The sequence below is a fragment of the Octopus bimaculoides genome, chromosome 13 (assembly GCF_046866305.1).
Source record: "Octopus bimaculoides isolate indiv1 chromosome 13, ASM4686630v1, whole genome shotgun sequence".
In the NCBI taxonomy this organism is placed as follows: domain Eukaryota; kingdom Metazoa; phylum Mollusca; class Cephalopoda; order Octopoda; family Octopodidae; genus Octopus; species Octopus bimaculoides.
Window position 1 is genome coordinate 35,701,472 of NC_142940.1, and position 20,000 is coordinate 35,721,471.

The following is a 20,000-nucleotide window of genomic DNA, read 5'->3' on the forward strand; positions in this document are numbered from 1 at the left end:
TGAGTTGTTTTGATTTATTTCTAACACTGGTGCTGATTAGTGCCCTTGGTTACTTTATTACAGTGGTAGTTTCAGCAAAAGGCGCTGTGTTCCCTTTAGTTCGAGTAATCAAAATTTTCTTGGGACGGAACGAAATGCACTCCGTTTGAACTGTTAGTTTTGGTAAAAATATATATGCAGATAAATATTTATTTGCAATAATCTGCACATTCAGCCAGAAAAAGTATTTACATGTGCACATTCATATAGCAATGGTCTGATAGTCTTAATATAAAAGGCGCACACAGTGATACACACACACAGACACACATACAAGCACGCAGAGAGAGGAACTGCGATACTAATAACATGGCGTAGAACTCAATATACGTATGCTTCTGGATAAGTGTTAATCGTGTACAGAGCCCTAATAAGAAACAGAGACGACAAAGATACAAACGATTTTGTTATGACCTTCATTGTCTTATAGTTGTTTCCGTTATCAGATGCAGTGGACTCGGAGTTTTATAGCTTGATCGGTGTTTCGAAAATTTATTTGGAAGAGCAAATATATTTATAAAAATACACACGAAAGACGGTACCAATGAGAGAGTATATCTGTAAGGGAAGATATCCAGGGGCTCCTTCCATAATTAGAATAAAATTAATTCGAAAATGTATATACTGATTGGTATACCAATATGCAGAGAAATAGTAAATAGATCTATCAGTGAGAATATATATGTACACATACAGATATATACGAATAAAATATAATATACATATAGACAAGTATAGGTACACAGGCAAAGACACAAAGCTGTATATACGTGTACATACCTAACAGTCTATATATTTGTGTGTATATGTCTATGTATGTGTGTATATATATATTGCGCATGCGCGTCTTATATATATATTTTATACATTTACACATTGCTTTTGGTTATGGTCATTACTACCATCAGAGAGATCATAGCCGCCGTTTTCACAGCCATTATATAACCATCTACGTTAGTACCGCTTCTACAATCAAAATAACCATGTCTCTTTGATTTGACGAAGATAATATTTGAAATCACTTGATTCATTCCAAGCACTAACGATGGGACTATTTACTCGCATAGAGCATTAAGCGCAAATCTACTGATATTTTCCTCTGTCTTTATTACCCCATCTCTCTGTCTCACCCACTTTCCATGTATATATGTGTATATACATACATATATATATATACATGTGTATGTGTATGTATACGTGTGTATATACGTATATATATGTATATACATATATATATATATACATGAGAGAGAGAGAGAGAGAGAGAGGGGGGGGGGATGCTTCACTTTCCTGTAGTCCGCCAGCCTACAGCAACAGCTGAAGGATGAAGTCATACTAAATATTTCATTAAAAGCTAAAGAAAATGTAAAGAGAACTTAGGAACTAATATCTAAGTTGAAAGCACTTGAACAATTTCTCTGGGTAAGACTTAAATCATGGATATCGAACGATATTCGATTTGGCATTCATCCGATAGAGATGAAATAGAAACTATTCAACTTCAAGGTATCGATGAAGAACATCCTTAAATATTGATTTCTTGTTTTCTTTACATAATCAAAGCTGACGTAGACGCTGACAAAAGAATCCAAGTGAATTTATAACTTCCGTGATTAGGAATTGATTTCAAGAATTCCAAAGGGTCTACTTACATATTCAATAGTGCGTTTTTTTTACGTGTGTGTGTGTGTGTGTGTGTGTGTGTGTGTGTGGTAACAGAAGACCTGCTTGCTTGTTTTATTTCTGTTATTGACTGATAGATGATGTAATGTAAAAAATCTGAGTATATTAAAGAAGTACTGCTATGTTTTAAGTAAGCTAGTATATTTTATTTTTACACTGTAGAGCACCAATAATGACTCATTTCAAAAACAGGAGGTTTTATATTTGTAAAGAAACAGAACGATATTATTGGCAGTTCCACTTACGTCGCAAACTTTTTTTTTTTTCTTTTCCAGAATGACTTAGATGCCACGAAAATCATTATTTGGCATCTACGCCACTCTCAAAAATTGATAGCAATGTAAGTGAACTGACGGGGTATCTCCAAGAATTGAACTAGTTTGTGTTATCCCTTCAAACAGTTGCACACTTATAACTGCCGAAGTTCTTTTATATTACAACAATTCTGTCTCCCACGTATATATTAAATCTATGGCAATGCTCCAGCAAATGAGTTGAACAATGTTTTTCTTTTTTTTGTGATTCATTAAAATCCTTTACAGAGCAGAAGTATGAAACTGTGGGCCTTTTACGATTACCTAAAAGGTGATGATTAGATTACGCAAAGCGAAATTCCTTATGCATACGTGGGATAACACATCAGCCAATTCTCGCGTCATGAGATTTCCAACAAAAAGTTTAATAGGTAAGCGATATTAATATCGAAATTAGTCTAAGTAACCGTCTAATAAATCATAAATGTTTTAGCATATGAGTAATACTAAAGACAGAATGAAGATGAGAACGGAAAGATATTTAGTAAAAGGAATTGAGTAAAAGAAAGAAGTAAATTAGATTGCATTTGACCAGAGAGTTGGTAAACCGAAACGGAAAAAAATAAAGCAAAAACAACAAAAATCATTTGAGGCTGTTGTTGCTAATGCACCACTAGCTGTAACTGTGGATTTGTTGAAGGAGGCTTCGTCCTTTGTTCTAAGAGTCGATCTAAAACAAAGGGAATTTCCCTGATAATAATAAAACTGGTCAAAAAAATTAAATGTATTATACTCATCATGATTGAAAACCAACTTTTTTTAAACTAATTTTTCAGGCTGATTTCTAAATAACACTCCATTTGTATGCAGCACGTATCAATTTTTTCAATAGATACATGCAAATATTTACATATTTGTGTATATGAAATCATTAACGCAATCAGTAAAGACATATTTTTCGAAAGTAAATTCTACGAAGAATGAATGCACAAAATGTGAATGTGTCAGACAAAACAAAGTTAGAACAATAGAGTTAAAAACTTTGTAATTTGGATTTCCTGCGCTGTTCGTGATCTGTTTGATCATGGTGAAGCGTCCAGCAGTAGTGAGCCAGCAAACTGTCATTCCAGAAGCTTTGGTACCGTTTCTCTATAGCACTAATGTCCTGATAAAGTTGTTTACCGTCTTCATCAGACACTGCTCCAAGGTTATCTGCGAAGATATCTAGATGGGAGTCCAAGAAGTGAATTTTCATGACATAAGACAATCCAATGCTGAGTAACATTTCAGAAGAGTCTTGATGCCATCGTTGTTGCCCAAGAAATTCTCACAGATGCAGTTGAAAGCATTCCAGGCAGGCAGTTCCAGTTCATCCAGTGTTGTCTTGAAGTTGACATCTTTGAGTACTTCTCTAATTTTCGGGTCCGACAAAGATAGCCCCTTTCAACTTTGCCTGTATGATTTTGGAAAACTGACATTTCTCTTCTCTAGTGTCTTTACAAAGTGTTTCATCTGTCCAAGCGTTATGTGCAAAGGAGGCAATAGGACATTACATAAATCTACTAGAGGTGTATTCTTGACGCTAGACAGTTCTGGCTGGTATGATGCTCTGGTCCGCCAATTTGATTCCGAATGATGCATGTCAGTTGCCCGACTATCCCATAAACACTTCTGTGAAACCTGACTGCTTTCCCATTAACATTCCAATAACTTTTAAATCTCCACATATTTTCCATGAGTATCTTTCATAGGCAATGGCATGAAGTAAAAGTTCCATATCCTCGTATGATTCATGAAAATGAATGGAGTGTGCATATAGGAATGGAAGGCTTCAAATTACCATTATGTAGAAGTACAGTTTTTAAAGTTTGTTTTGAAGAGTCAATAAATAAACGCCACTCTGCAGGGTTATGATTGTGTGATAAACATTCGAAAAGTTCATAGCTGTTACTACAAAATCAAAGCAGGCCTTCAACAGAAAAACACGTTTGTAGAACCACACATCTCTGTTGAAAATACGTTATAATAAAACCGTGCTCTAGCAGATACTTCTCCAGCCTTGATGCCCACAGTTCTGCTCTATCTTTTGAGAGGGATATGTCTCTAACAAGGTTCAAAACTATCGTCATCAGCCACGTAATCTTCCTCAGTCAGCATCATCATGACAGTCAGCATCATCATATGATGTTTCAATACCATCATCTGGTGGAACTGGAAATGGCAGACTTCCATTGTGAGGCACAATTCTCATTGCAGAATCCAAATTGGAATACGCAATTTTGTGTTTATTCTTCATAGAAAATCCTGTGACATTTACATTGCAAAAATAACAGACAATTAAAACGGCTCCCTCCATATCACTAGAATGGCAAAAAGCATGGACTCCTTCTTATTTTTGAACCAATCACGTAAGCCATTTGAGCAAGCTGGGCAGATAAAATGTGGTACCCATAACTTGTCCTGATCTACAAGAGGACAATCAGATCTTGATCTCTGGTGTTATTGTACGTTTTTGAGCTTTCACGATATATTGTCCACAGACATAACAAAACACAACAGGACGATTTCTACACTGTCTTCACATCATTAACTCTGTAAAACAAGTAAGGAAATAGATACAAACGGTTACACAAATTTAATTTTGAGATGATGAAATATTTCAGCAGACGAATTATGACTGACCAAATTCAGATGTTTAAATACCTATTTCATCAGGCAAAACTTAACTGGTTAATTTAAGATGATGAAATATTGCATCTGAACTATACAGCAATGAATAATGTAGTTTAGTTTAAAGGTATATTTCCATGATGTAACTGAAATACATACATACAAGTCATTAATTAGAATTTCTATATTATGCAAGAGCTAAAACCAAAAATACTTTCTCATCTTGAAAACTGTACGTGATGTCAGAAAAACTAATTGTATCTTTGAAATTATCATTAAAAACTAAACTAAATACATTTTGACATATGCTTCATGAAAACTACTTGTTGACCAGTGTAATTAAAACAAGATAGAGAATGCGTATAAGTAACAAATCGCTAGAGACCTTATCTCTCTTTTACTCGAAGTACTGCGCACAGGAACTAACACAGAACCATGTGATTGGGAAACTATAACTACAATCTAAATACAATCTAGGATTTAGGTATGTTCCTTTACTGCCTGAGGTCGAATCACGCGAGTGCAGTTTTGTCTTTCATACCTCTGGTGTCGATACAATGAGGTTGACAGCAGTTCATTTCGAACAGTATTTCGCCTTGTGCTTATGTTTGCAGACAGTATCAATCTTGTATTTTGATTCATATGATTTAATGCACCCTAGAAAAATTTCATTACGTCAATATAAATATTATATTTAGAAATTTATTCAACGATGATATAACAATAAATATCTGCTTATTTATTTGGAGAGAATGAGGAACAGAAGTGTAGGCAAGCTTATTTGAATCCAGTGCCGTCATGTTTTAATAAGTCATCTATAGTTATATTCCTTGTCACATCGTTAGCAACTAGGTGGCGCTCGTTACATAGCTATAAAAGACGCGCACAGACAGGTAACATCCTCTTTCTCTCACACACTGAAAGAAACGGTATGGACGACACGAGCGAAAGGGATTGGGACAGGTCACTTCATCTCCGGACACGGGTTGGTGAGCTATTTTAACTTCCACCTGTTGAGAAAGATCCGTCTGGAGAAAAAGTACTTGTCGCAAAGTACGTTCGGGAATAGATGGATGTATGTAGTAAGGAAGTTGAGAATGAATGGAGCCGTGCTAGCATAGTTGGTCAGGGTGAAAAGAAGGAAAAAAAAAACAAAAGAGAAATAAAAAACCGGCGGGTTAAATATAAAAAATAACCCGGAACATTATTTTATAATTTTTAATTGCACATATTTTTATTTCATTCTTTGGGCCTACTTTGCGGCATCTTATGCATGTATCTTCTACTAACTCTCCTGGCTGACCAATGTCTTGTGAGTGAATTTAGCAGAAGGTAAAATAAATAGTTGGTTGATACGTTTTTTCCAGTTGAGGATCAATATGACTACAAATTAAAAATAAATTCAATACAATCCTTACGGCTTCTACCTCAACATTCTTATCAATAGGCAACTAAAATTCAGTTTTGGAGTATTATCAAATACTTGATCTATAAAACGATTAATTCACTGTTAACAGGAGTTTCGTTGATGGCTTCAGAAAACCAATATTTTTAAAAAGAAAAAATTCAATAGCCTTGTTTCCGTGACATTGTTGTATGCAATGCATCAAAAAAGAAAATTTATTTCACAATTATAATTGCAACATTTTGGCTCTAAATATCGACTTCGGATAACATTTTCGTTCAACTTACTTTCTGATGCCTTGGTCACATGTTTCGATTGACGATGTTTTGTTCGAGGGTGATCCAACTTGCTACATGTTCTTTAATTAAAACTTATTTTTGTGCACCATACAGTCAGTTAAGGCGATATTTTCCTTTATTTTCAAATCTCAAATAAACATTTGTTCAAATTAACGGTAGTAATCCCTGTAAAAACAGTATAATAGTATTGAGCAGGTAAACTTTTGACATTCTTTAAGACAGCAGGAATATTTACTGTTAGCAACGACCAAAGGCCCTGGGTCTCTTTATTTCATATTAGCGGAACAAAAAACTGTGACTCACTCTTTTAAAGATTAAAGTACTATTAGGCATTGCACAAAATTACAAACCTCTTCTATCTGCGTCAAAAATATTCCCAAGTGAATAATCATCTATAATTTTCAGTCATTTTGTCGTAATATATACTTCAGCTGATGATATATCAACACAATTCCTTGCTACCAATGCATTTGTTTACAATATTCATCAAGTATTTCCATCTGTTACACCATCTATCACTTCACACTACATTTTCTTTAAGAATTTCTTTCAGAAACTGACGCATTGGCGCTTCATTAATTGTATTCTTTTTTGGGAACATTGCCAAACGAAATTTGCAATGCTGTCTAAACTTATCTGACTTTATCAGACGGTAATCATTACGATCTATATTCTCATTAACAAGTGTTGATTTTTCAATGTCAAATATTTCTCTTCTTTTCATGCTTACACAACAATAGTGGTTGAAAGTTTTTTAATGAAAACAGCAGCACTGCGCTGACATATTCTGGGCAACTTATCATATTACTCCGATATATTTAGTCTTATAAGAAACAAGTTTTCCTGTTTCTTTCTTACTTTCGACAAGATTATGCTGAAGAATATTTTAACCTTATGTGCTTCAGTAGAAAACTTACAGTAAATAAATATAGAAAACCGTACAAAAATGTAAAAAAAAAAAAATCAGGAGCACTGACGCTTCTCTTCGTATCCACTCTGAAGTTTGAGACGAGTGACGACATACAGCAGTATAGTATCAAGAAAGGATTAATAAATACAACTGGTTTGAAAATATAGATAACAACACTAACCTCGATTCGAATTAGCAGATAATATAAAATTTATGTTTGATAAAGTGTTTTGGGTCGTTTAATTTTGGTACCAAAATACTTCGAACCGCTAGGTTACTGGGATGTAAACGCACCAACATCGGTTGTCAGCGATGGTGGGGGTACAAACGTAAACACAGACACACACACGTACACACAAACGCACGCACGCACATACACACACACACACACACACACACACAAACACACACATATAGATGATGGGCTTCTTTCAGTACCGTCTACTCACAAGGCTTTGGTCGGCGCGAGGCTATAGTAGAAGACACTTCACCAAGGTACCACAGAGTGGAACTGAACACAGAATCATTTATACCTTTTATGATAAAAATAGGTCTGCTTCCACTAGCCTTAGTACATCTATTTGGGATTTAAAAGATACCAAATCAGCTTTTCGGTAGAGTGGGAAATTATAAGCAGGGCTACTGCTTACGAAACGTGGAAAGTCTTCCTGCTTTCTTCGTTCAGAAGAATTGTATTTGATTTGATTTTTGAGAAGACGTCTATTAAATACTAAGATGGAAATGGGATTTTCTTGTGTCCATGCCTCAAAATGGACATTTAGGAACTATCATTAGGTTTGTAGTAATCATTGATAATTGCTTATACTAAAGATATTTACATTTAAATAAAATATATGTATATATGTATGCATGCATGTATGTGTGTGTGTGTGTGTGTGTGTGTGTGTGTGTGTGTGTGCGTGCGTGCGTGCGTGAGTGTACGTGTGTGTGAGTCTGTGTGTGCGCGCGTGTGTGTGTATTATGTATGTGTTGGTTCATCCCATAAGTTCTGTCCGATTTTATCTTTTTTAAAATTGAATGAATTTTAAATTGTTTTAGAATGTCTAATGGAATTTGAAATTATTTTATGCATTTGTGTACATTTAAACTAAATATTATTTTACAGAATAATAGAATTAAAATTTATTTGATTAAAATCCTTTCTAGCATGGAAATATCCAAAGAACATTATGAGTACAACAAAGGAAACTCTGCAGCCGAAGCGACTTGAAACATACACTCAGTTTATAGGAAAGAATGCTTGAATGAAAGAACTTGCAGAAGATGGTTTGCAAAATTCAGAGGTGGAGATTTCATCCTTGAAGATAAAGATCGAACCGGACGTCCATTTGAGTTTTATCATAATCTCCTTGAGGCATTACTTGAAGAAAATCCTGCATTATCAGTTGAAGAATTGGCATTAAGACTTAGTTCAAACAATACAATTGTTCATCGTCATCTTCAACAACTTGGAAAGGTTCCTAAACTTGGAAAATGAGTGCCTCATGAATTGTCCGAAAGCAACTGCAAATCTCGATTTGACATCTGCTCATCTCTCCATTCTTGCGAACTCATTTCACCCTTTTTGGATAAACTTGTGACTGGTGACGAAAATGGATTTTCTATCGAAATGTTAAACGTCGTAAACAGTGGCTTCGTCAGAGTTTCGGATACCGGGACTGAAATCTCCTCCGGCATCTCATCAGTTATTAAGACATAACGCTATGGAAAAAAAACCCGTTAAATAAAGGGAAATTACTCCAATAGGCATGGTGAAAGTAATACTTCATTCATAGAATCCGCATATGCACACATATACACACGCACATACATGTACGCACACACACACACACACATGTATGTATATATATATATATATATATATATATATATATATATATATATATATATATATATATATATATATATATATACATACTCACACACGCATGTACATGTACATACGAACACACATATATACATATATATGTCTACGCATACACGCACATACACACGCATATATACCCATGCACGCAGCGCTACGTTCATATATACATCTCTACAGGCACACATACATACATACGCGGATGTACAAGACGTAATTCTTACACACAGGCACATACATACGCGGAAAACGTATATACAAATAAAAACACATACACAAAAAAACACATAAACCGTAAAACATTCACCTTCACCGCAAAACCTGCCAATACAAATGAGTTATATATTTATATACACAAATACACTCTCCTGTCTGACAAACATGTCTACACCTGCAGACATATAAGCGTACATACATATATGTGTGAAGGAGACAAGTACAAGGTCACAGATAGAACCTGTTTTTATATAATGTCCACGTACAAACCTTTCATATGTCTTAACATCTCTTATACATTTATATATATTTTATTACTTTATATATTTTTGTGTACATTAATTTTCATCTTCTTTTATAATTGTGTAACTTATATGCGTGTACTATATACCTAATGTATATGTGCGTGCATATATACCTGTGTACGAACGATTGTATATACACGAGTGCAAGTTTCTGCTTATTGAAGTAAATATTTAAAAAATACTAAGGCGTGCTGTATGTAATTAATGCGAGAATAATTTCTCATAAGACATCTAGAGTGGAATGAATCTTGTCCATGATACAATAGAAATCCCGAATAATCAGCCATTAAATTCTTCACAACGTAAAGCAGTGACTGTTTGTGCATCCTGCCTTGAGGCCGTCCGACTTCTGTCGCGAAATGCAGGTATAAAAAGTACAAATAGATGCATAGAATCTATTTTCTCTCTTTCTTTTGCATACACATTCACAAACATATATATACACAATGAATGGAATCAATGTCTTCATAATGTCAACAAAAGATATAAATTGCAATTGTGTTTTTTTTTTTTTTTACCTATAAATCTGTATGTCAAATTAAACTTACCCACCCTCTCTACCTGATCTAAAATAAACATTAATTTCATGAAATATTTTTGTGAAATATTTTGATCGCTCTCCATTCTATCTTGTTCTTTTTCTGTTATTGCTAATTAATTTGGACCGATGAGACAGTTATGTCAAAACAAAGCTCTATAAAAATATTTAGAAAATATTGCAGTTAAAATGTAATTTAATTAGATGTTAAGAAAAATACATTCTATGGTTCATTTTATTCGATTAAGTAACAGCAGTTCCCGTTTTCACTTTTGATATAGCGTTACGTTCTTCATCATGATGTATATATAACATGGTAGACTCTACAAATTTGGTGAAAACTATTATATTCATACCTAATATGCACATCTCATAAGAGTAGCCTTTGTGAGACCCGCATTGCTTTGGGCTAACAGATTAACATACAATAGAAGAAGTGATGTCGACATCGTCATTCTTAAAAATATGGTAGCCTTGTGAAAATGTATAAACTTATTCTTTGCTTAAAGACCAATTTCACCTTTTGGCCTTCCATTGTGTATAGAAAACGCAAAAGTCAAGTCATGCTGCTGATAAAGTGAACTTATCTTGCCGTTTAAAAATTTGTCATATGCTAAATTAAAAAAAAAAAGAAATAAAATTACTCGTTTTAATTTATATGCAAAAACATTGCTTAATATTTTCCATGGTAAAACTCTTTGACTATATTGTTTATACTTACGTTCATATAATCACTGCCATTATCAAAGTTTAAATAGAAAATATCTACTTGAACGTTAGTGATTTGTTAAACTATACGTAAATTTATGACCACCATTAAAGCCCGTTTTAGATTTATTTACAGATATAAACGAAAACAATATTAAAATTATTTATTGGCATTCTTGCGGGAACACGTATAAGCATTTACTCAGACAAGCATGTTTATTTAGGCACATATGCATATATACACATGCTAATTCTATATGCATAAGCACATTCTCATATATATATATATATATATATATATATATATATATATATATATATATATATATATATATATATATATAGTGTATCCTTGTACCTACATGTATACACACACATATGTGTGTGCATAAGTATGTATATATATGTATGTATATGTGCATATATATGTATATATATACATATATACATACATGATACATACATATCTATATCTGTGTGTATGCATATATATGCACACATACATAGAATTAGCTATAGATGTATATACATGATGTACGTTACGCTTAGATGTGCTACACTTTATCAGAATTGTTGTCTCAAGTTCAGTAAAACAAAAAAATATTACACACACAGGCACACACACACACACACACACACACACACACACACACACACACACACACACACACATATATATATGTGTGTGTGTGTGTGTATGTATGTATGTATGTATGTATGCATGCATGTATGTATGTATGTATTTGCATTTCTGTTATTTGAAGGATTTGGAAATGTTGAAGTAAAATATACTTTCGAGAAGGTCACACGCAAATGAAACTAACAGTGAATAAATTATACCCTATGAAATATCTCGATGAGGCATTATTTGTTCATTCATATCATTTACATTTGAGCTTCTTAACAAAACGGCATATATACGTACACACATACATACATGCATGCAGTTACCCTACATTCTAATAAGGTGTCCAGTCCAACGTAACTGGGGCTTGTGTACCATCGCCTCAATACTCAAAATAATAGCTCTCCCCAGGGCCAGTATATCTGGAGTTTTTAAGGTTCAGCCAACATTCAGAATGTGTCTGAGACATCTCAAGGACCCTTACATGACGTTTGTAAAGGGTCCATGTCTTAAATGAGTAAACGAGCGATGTCAGTACACATGCACGGTACAGAGCAATTTTTGTTTGCCTTGCTATGCCATGCTGGATCCACCAGCACGAGACTCTCTGCAGCCTGAAAGATATTTCATCATCCAGGGAGCAAGAACGGCTGAGTGTGCTGCCCAGGTAGACAAACTTGTCTACCACTTTCAGAAATGTTCCTTCAACCAAGATAGCTGATTCCACATATGGATTTCCTAGTGCAGGCTAGAACATTACAACAGTCTTGTTCAGGTTAATGCTGAATCCAAATGCCTTGCAGGATGCAGAAATACAATTCATAAGTACTTGCATGCCATCTACCGTATGAGTGACTAAGTCACACTCATCTGAATAAAGAAGGTCACGAATAAGAGACTTGAAAACTTTCGAATTGGCAGCAAATCGGCGCAGATTAAAGAGGCAGCCATAAGATCGATATCTGACATATATTCCCAGAGAGCTAACCATAGCAAAAGCATGAATAAAAGCAGCAGCAAAGTACGACGAAAAGAGAGTTGGGGCAAGGATGTCACCCTGCTTGACACCATTCTCGACAGAAATGGGTACCACCAACACTGACCTAAGCCTCCATCCCATCATGAGACGATTGAATTATAGATAAAAAGTGATCCGGATATCCAAGTTTGCCAAGTATTTTCCATAGAAAGGCCTTATTTACAGCATCAAAAGCCTTCGTTAAATCAATGAATATCTGGACAAGATTCATATTCTGCTCATAGCACTTCGCCTGCATCTGTCTTGCTGTGAAAATCATATCCATTGTACCTCTACCAGATCGGTAGCTACATTGAGATTCAGATTAAACATCATTTACGAGATACCCATTCAGGCTGGTAAGAAGAATATTTGCCAGAACCTTGCCAGCAACTGATAGTAGAGCAATACCTCTGTAGTTACCACACATTGTTCTGGCTCCTTTTCCTTTACAGAAAGGAAGTATAATTGCATCCTTCCAGTCCTTAGGCATTGCACCATCCCTCCAGATTGCACTAAGTTCAGAAAGGGACTGTATTATGTAATCACCACTAAATCGCAAGACCTCAACACAAATTCCATCCTTTACTTATTGATGTCATTACTTCATCTATTGAGAGCGTGGAATTTAAGGAGCCAATGATAGGTCTTTGTTGCATAGTATCAATCACTGTTTCCTCTACTACTGGCTCATGGTTTAGGAGTTCAGAGCAGTGTTTGATCCACCGACCTGTGATTTCTGTTGATTTAGTAAATAGAGTGGAAAACTCCTTGGAAAGCAAAGAAGCTGATGTGGAACTCTTAGGCCCATGATCTTGCTTCACAAGATGGTAAAGCTTCTTGCTGTCATTTGCAACAGCAGCAGCTTGAACATCGCGAGCAAGATCCTCCCACTAAGTGTTCTGCATCCTCCTGAGAGATCGCTGCAGTATTGATTTTACACTGCTATAGTGGGTAAGTGATACATTTCGCTGTACATTACAAAGTCCTCTGTGTAGCCACATATTGTGAGCACGGCGCTTTACATCCAACAGTTGCTGAACTTCAGCATAATTTTCATCAAACCAATCTCTGTGTCTGGTAGTAGCATATCCCAGTGTTTCAGCAGCACGTTGAAGAACCTGGTGTCGAAAATCCTCCCATGCTGCAGTGTTTTTAATGCTGGGCAAGCGAGACTGAAGCTCTTTCCTCAAAACAGCGTCATATAACTTGTGGACATTCAGACGCCGAGGAATGCTCACAGACCCTCTTCTCTCTTTCACTCTAATCATCATCCGGAACTTTGCTCGCACCAGACTGTGGTCTGTCTAGCATTCCTATCCATGGAAGGACTTGACATTACAAATGTCATAGATGTCATGCTTGCGGATGATGACATAATCCAGCAAATGCCAAACTTTAGACCTTGGATGCATCCACGTTGTTGTGTGATCACCTTTGTGCATAAAATGAGTCCTTGCGATGCAAAGTCCATGTTCATCGCAATGCTCCAGCAACCTGAGATCATTGCTATTCATTTTCCCTACTCCAAAAGGTCCTAGAGAGTTCCATGTTTGCCTGTTTGTTCCAACACTGGCATTGAAATCCTCCAGTACAATGACTTTATCAGAATTGGGCATTTTCCGAAGTATTGCTCTCAGCTGGGTATAAAATTAGTTTTATCTTCATCACAGCTAGTCAAAGTAAGTGCATAGGCACTTGTTAGAGTAGCAAACCGCTTACCTTTCAAGTGCAACCGTAGAGTCATTAGACGTTCATTTATAGGAAGAAGAAGCTCCTCCAACTTCTTAAGGATATCAGATCGAAGTGCAAGGCCAACACTAGTCTCTCTTCGTTCCGCCTTCTGCATCCCCTTCCAAAAAATGGTGTATCTACCTCCTACTTTCTCAAGGTAACCATCACTTTCTATATGAGTCTCTGAAAGTGCAGCTTTATCAATGTTATAAGGGTTCAGCTCGCGAGCATCAAGTGCACTGCATCTTTCAGGCCTACAATCACTCTTCTTGTCCAACAGAGTGCGCACATTCCAACATGAAATGTTCAAGTTCTATCCAGATTCTTGCAAATAAGTCTTTGTTTTTCGAGCGCAGGGTGGACATCCGTCAGTCGCACTAAACTGACCAGATATGGAAAGACAGGCAACTTTTGGTTCACCTTTTCTAGAACCTTCCCGGCCTACGGGTGAGCAGTGCCCTCTCCAAATGGAGCTACTCAGACACCCATGCAGCAACCGTATCCTACTTCTGTCTTCAGCGACAAGGAGACGACTTTATATCTAGCATGGGCCACCTACGTGCAGGTCGCTGACTACATGCTTCCAACCCGTCAGGTCTGCATGCTTCACCACCTTCTCATCGCCGCAGGACTTCCGAATAAAATATAAAATAAAAATATACTAAAAATATATAAATATATACTAAAAATAAAGATACGTATATACTAAATATAAAAATGTATATATAGGGGGGAAATTCACACACCGAGCAGAAGTCAGCAATGCCTGCGTGGAGTTTTAGGTCCAATAAGGCTTGCACGACACTTCATAGACTCTCTCTAATTTATTGACATTATCCAGACACAAGCCGGAGCAAGATGTCTGGTGCAAATATGAGTCGCAGGCTCAGGGATATGGGAGCGCCATGAACTCTAGCACAAACCAAAAATCTCCAAAATGTCCAATGCCATTCCCTGCATATTTGGTTTTATATTAGGGTGACTTTCTCTTAGAGACATGCTTCAACGGAAGCCGAGGGGTGACTAACTCGAATTGGTCCTTCAGCATGCTGGACACAATCCTGGAATTTTTGTGTATCCATGCTATAGCTAGATAGCCGTTGAGCCTGCACTAGTTGCATCCGACCTTTCAACACGTCTTGTTTTTGATCCTGCTGGGTTTCTAGCAACCCTCCTCACCAGGATAGCCTGGTGGGGGTACCTGTTTAGTCGCCGGCAAACCGACCATGCAACATGTTGTACTGGATTAATATCAGAGAGCATGCACTTTACAGGTGGCTAAAATTTTGTCATATTCATATGTATACATGATAATGTTCTGGAAATATAGCTATAAAATATAACAGATACGCAATTAAAGTTAATTATGACGATAATACATCGTTAGAATAACAATATGAAGGAGTAAAATTAGATTTGACAACCGAGTGCTCTGAGATATGGAGGAAGTTTAGATTGATGAGCTAGATTTGAAAGGGAGACTGACTGGCTAGGTGGAGATAAGGTTAGGAGAAGGGGTGATTTTTTGATGTAGGTTAACAAGGTAAGTCTGGGAGACAATTATAAACTAAACAAAAAAAGTAATGAGAAAGTTAGCCCCTGATTGGTATCACAGATGTTACATGCTGATGAACATATACGCTCATATATAGTCTAGCAGACACAAGCACACAGACTCCTACGTATTCATATTCACACGCACATATGCCCGCTCACCTACTTCAGCTTCAACGCCAATCACGCCCTACCGTTTTAAAAAGAAAGACCACACGAAACAATGGTGATCATAGGCCCAAATGCTCAATCTGTGCCTGCAAAGGTCTACAATCCTCTACCTGGGTCTTGAAGTGGTGGTACAGCCTGCTGGAAATAGAAGATGTAATCTTACCCATTGACAGACTGATGTATTCCGTTTACACTCACGGCCAAACTGTTGAGAATTCAATATAATCCATATTGAATCATATATCATAAATTTTATTGAAAATTTTGCTTGTAAAATTCATTGTCAGCATTAATAAACATTATGTTTACTTTATTAACATTGTCATGGAATTTTACAGAGAAATCATCTCTTTGTAGCTTATTGCATTGTTAAATAAACAAAACTTTAATGTCTTTAGAGACATTTTAGATTTTTATAGAGATATAAACGAAAGCAACACGCCAGTCTACATGTTTGCTAATGGAATTGTTTGCATGAACAAATATATGTATATTCGTTGGCGTTTTATTACTCTGTATGTATGTGTGCATATATATACACACATACATATATGTATGTGTGTATATATATAGTATAGATGTGTGTGTGGCTATATACAAAGATATACATTCATACACACACACATATACTCACAAACATACATACACGTTCACACGCACACATGTATGTGTGTGTGTATGTGCGTGTCTGTGTTTGTGAATGTATGCATGCAGCCTCGCAGAAATATTACTATATATTTTATGCATATTTTACTTGCTCTTAATCTTTGGATTGTCTCTTAGACATACACACCCACTCACGCACACCACACATATAGATTAATGTGTATATATATATATATATATATGTGTGTGTGTGTGTGTGTGTGTGTGTGTGTGTGTGTGTGTGTGTGTGTGTACGATGAAGTAGAGTCCAGTGAGACGTATTGCTGGTTGCGTATTCTTTATTTCGAACAGTTGACAGTATGAGCAATGTACAACCCTGACGTTTCTGATAGTTTCCTTCTTCAGTGGTTAGATGAACTTTGCACCCTTACGTGTGAGTGACTGGCTGTAACCCGTAGGAAACACAAAAGATATGTATATATATATATAAAAGATAATAAGAGTGAAAAAACTACAGAAGGCTTGTGTTACATGGTTAAAGTATATATTTAAATTATGTCAGAAAAATGTAAGAAAAATGTTAGAAAAATGTTATAAAATCTTTTTGGTATATAAACATTGTATTTTGAGAAATAACCAGTTTCGTGTTGTCTTTTCAAATTTCTCTACTTCATTGTGTCGTGTTCGTTCCAGTCTGTTGAAAAGACAACACGAAACCGGTTATTTCTCAAAATACAATGTTTATATACCAACAAGATTTTATAACATTTTTCTTACATTTTTCTGACATGATTTAAATATATACTTTAACCATGTAACACAAGCCTTCTGTAGTTTTTTCACTCTTATTATCTTTTATACATCCAACCACGTGCTTTCACATACCAACTTTCTCACATATATATATATATATATATATATATATATATATATATACATATATATATATATATATATATATATATATATATATATATATATATATATATATATACATGTGTATATAAATACAAACACGCATGCGCGTTGTAGTAATAGAAATAAAAACTCCTTGGTATATTTGAAAAATAAATAAGAATGATATTTCTCATAATTATGACCTATTTTCCACTTTAATGATTAAATGCTTAAAAATCATATAGTGCTAGAAATGGAATCAAAAGGCTGATGCACATGGTGTGCCCCTACATCGCCAGGCCACCAACGTCGCTCGATCGCGTTGGAACACTTTTTTTGAGACCTTGAGCTGGGATTTCACTTCCAGAAATATCCATTAAAATTCTCGTGTTTGAAAAACTCATTTTCGGAATTCGGTTCCTGGAATTCCGAAAATGAGTGCGTTCGGGATCCCGCTCGCATTTCTTTCGGTCATTTTCCCGCATTCCCCGCCCTGTATGATACCATCCGTAAACATCTAATCATTAAAGTGTAAAATAATTATCAGAAAACTCATTCTTGTTCAGTTTTCGTGTTATACACGCGCGCGCTCATGCATGCACACACATTCACACACACACATACACATACATATACGTATGTATAGACAAAGGCTATCTGATGAGACGGCTTCGATCTAAGCACCTGCAAAGATGTAAGTTACTTGGAACTTAGACTCTCTCTCTCTCTCTCTCTCTCTCTCTCTCTCTCTTTCTATCTATCTATCTATATATCTATCCATCTATCTAGCTATATGCAAGTGTGTATGCATGTATGTATGTATGTATGCATCTAAACGCACACGCACATACGCAAAATATATATATTATACTATACCTTATGCATTGGATACTTACTTTTTAGAGGCTTCCGTAGCATCAGCGATAATATTCATATACGTGCTTAAATAGTTCTACATATATGGATGGATGTATGTGTGTGTTTGTGTGTTTGTGTGTATGTGTGCGTGTGCGTGTATATATATGTATATATATATATATATATATATATATATATATATATATATATATATATATATATATATATATATATATATATATATATCGATATATACGAAATTTTACGTGTATGTCTGCTGTGTGGGTGTATCTTTATATATGCGCATACTACTTACATATCCAGAGATTATGATTCACTTTAGAATCTCCAGACATTACATCATCAATCACAGAAAAGTAATGTTGAATAAATAAAATGAAATGACATGATACTTACTTGTATAGTGCTTTACCCCGAGCTATTTGTTTAGAGTTTGCAATTTTTGAACATTCACGCTTACTTCCAAACGGTAGATGCTTAATATGAGACATGGCCTGGCTTATAAGATTAACAACGTCACTGACTATATGTTCTTGGTTTATAGTGACGCTCAACGAAAAAGAAAGCGATCCAATCGGGAAAGAGTGATATCGTTCTGTTGATCGTATATAATCATGTTCAGTCAGTAGCCAGGCATAATCCCGGTCTTTTAATCCAATTGAATATACCTGTCAAAAGAGATAGAATACAGATTTCATGAAATGTTCTGGAAATGTAGTCTGGAAAGATTTGGAGTAGAAATTTATATTTAGACTCAATACTCGAAAGAAACAGAAGTTTTATTTGCGATAACATTTAGATGTAAAGATATAAAATTGTATCATACCTACGCTTTTTATTAAGAACGGAACTAGAAGATATCTATCCATGGAAACAACATTTTTATCAATGGATTATAGACACATCATAATTTGAAATCAGTAGTGAAATTTTTCTGAAATATCCATTTTCAAATTTTCAACACCCACCCTACTTATATAAAGTACGACAGAAAAGCGAAGAACAAACAACCCAAATGCTACGTTTCATGATGTGAGCCGGGCCAAATTATATCAATCACTGTGAAAAGAGCAATAAACCATGAAGTACATAAATACACTATTATCTTGTAATATAACTTCACGAGGAGCATACCAATGATCATGAAAATTACGGACGTTTTTCTGTAATTCTTAAACTGGGTATTCTCAAATTCTTATGGTCAGCAGCTTGGGAACTATTGGCTGCATGTGTTTTCTTTAACTATTACCTTTATCTTTTTTCTCAGCGAACATATCATTGAAATTTAGTTTTCTTTCATACTGTTAACAAGAAATAATTCATCTCATAAATACTAGACACACAAGACTTTATCATAATCACAGTGCTGCTGCTGTTCCTGCGACGGAGCTTTGCCATGCTCGCTGCAGTAGGGAGCATCTGTGCTATGCGCTATAAATGGTTTCCCTGTAGCCCTGAAATCTTAACTCACTTTTATTAAGTTAGGAGACGGCACATTGCAACATGTACCGGGTGTAGAATAGGAAGACTCTTGTAATTTCATCTATGACCTTATATGCATACAATACATTAATGGCTGGACGCGTTAAACAAGACAATTCAAT

At 35.4% G+C, this 20,000-nt stretch overlaps 1 protein-coding gene across 2 annotated transcripts in view; it reads right to left on the reverse strand.

Annotated features, from left to right (window-relative positions):
- Nucleotides 1-20,000, reverse strand: part of LOC106880606 (glutamate receptor ionotropic, NMDA 3A) — an 851,602-nt gene that overhangs the window by 303,180 nt on the left and 528,422 nt on the right. For both annotated transcript variants that reach the window (XM_052972427.2, XM_052972428.2), the window contains exon 3: nucleotides 18,793-19,064. In XM_052972427.2, the coding sequence (XP_052828387.1) occupies nucleotides 18,793-19,064 (272 nt within the window). The remainder of the gene's footprint in view (nucleotides 1-18,792; nucleotides 19,065-20,000) is intronic.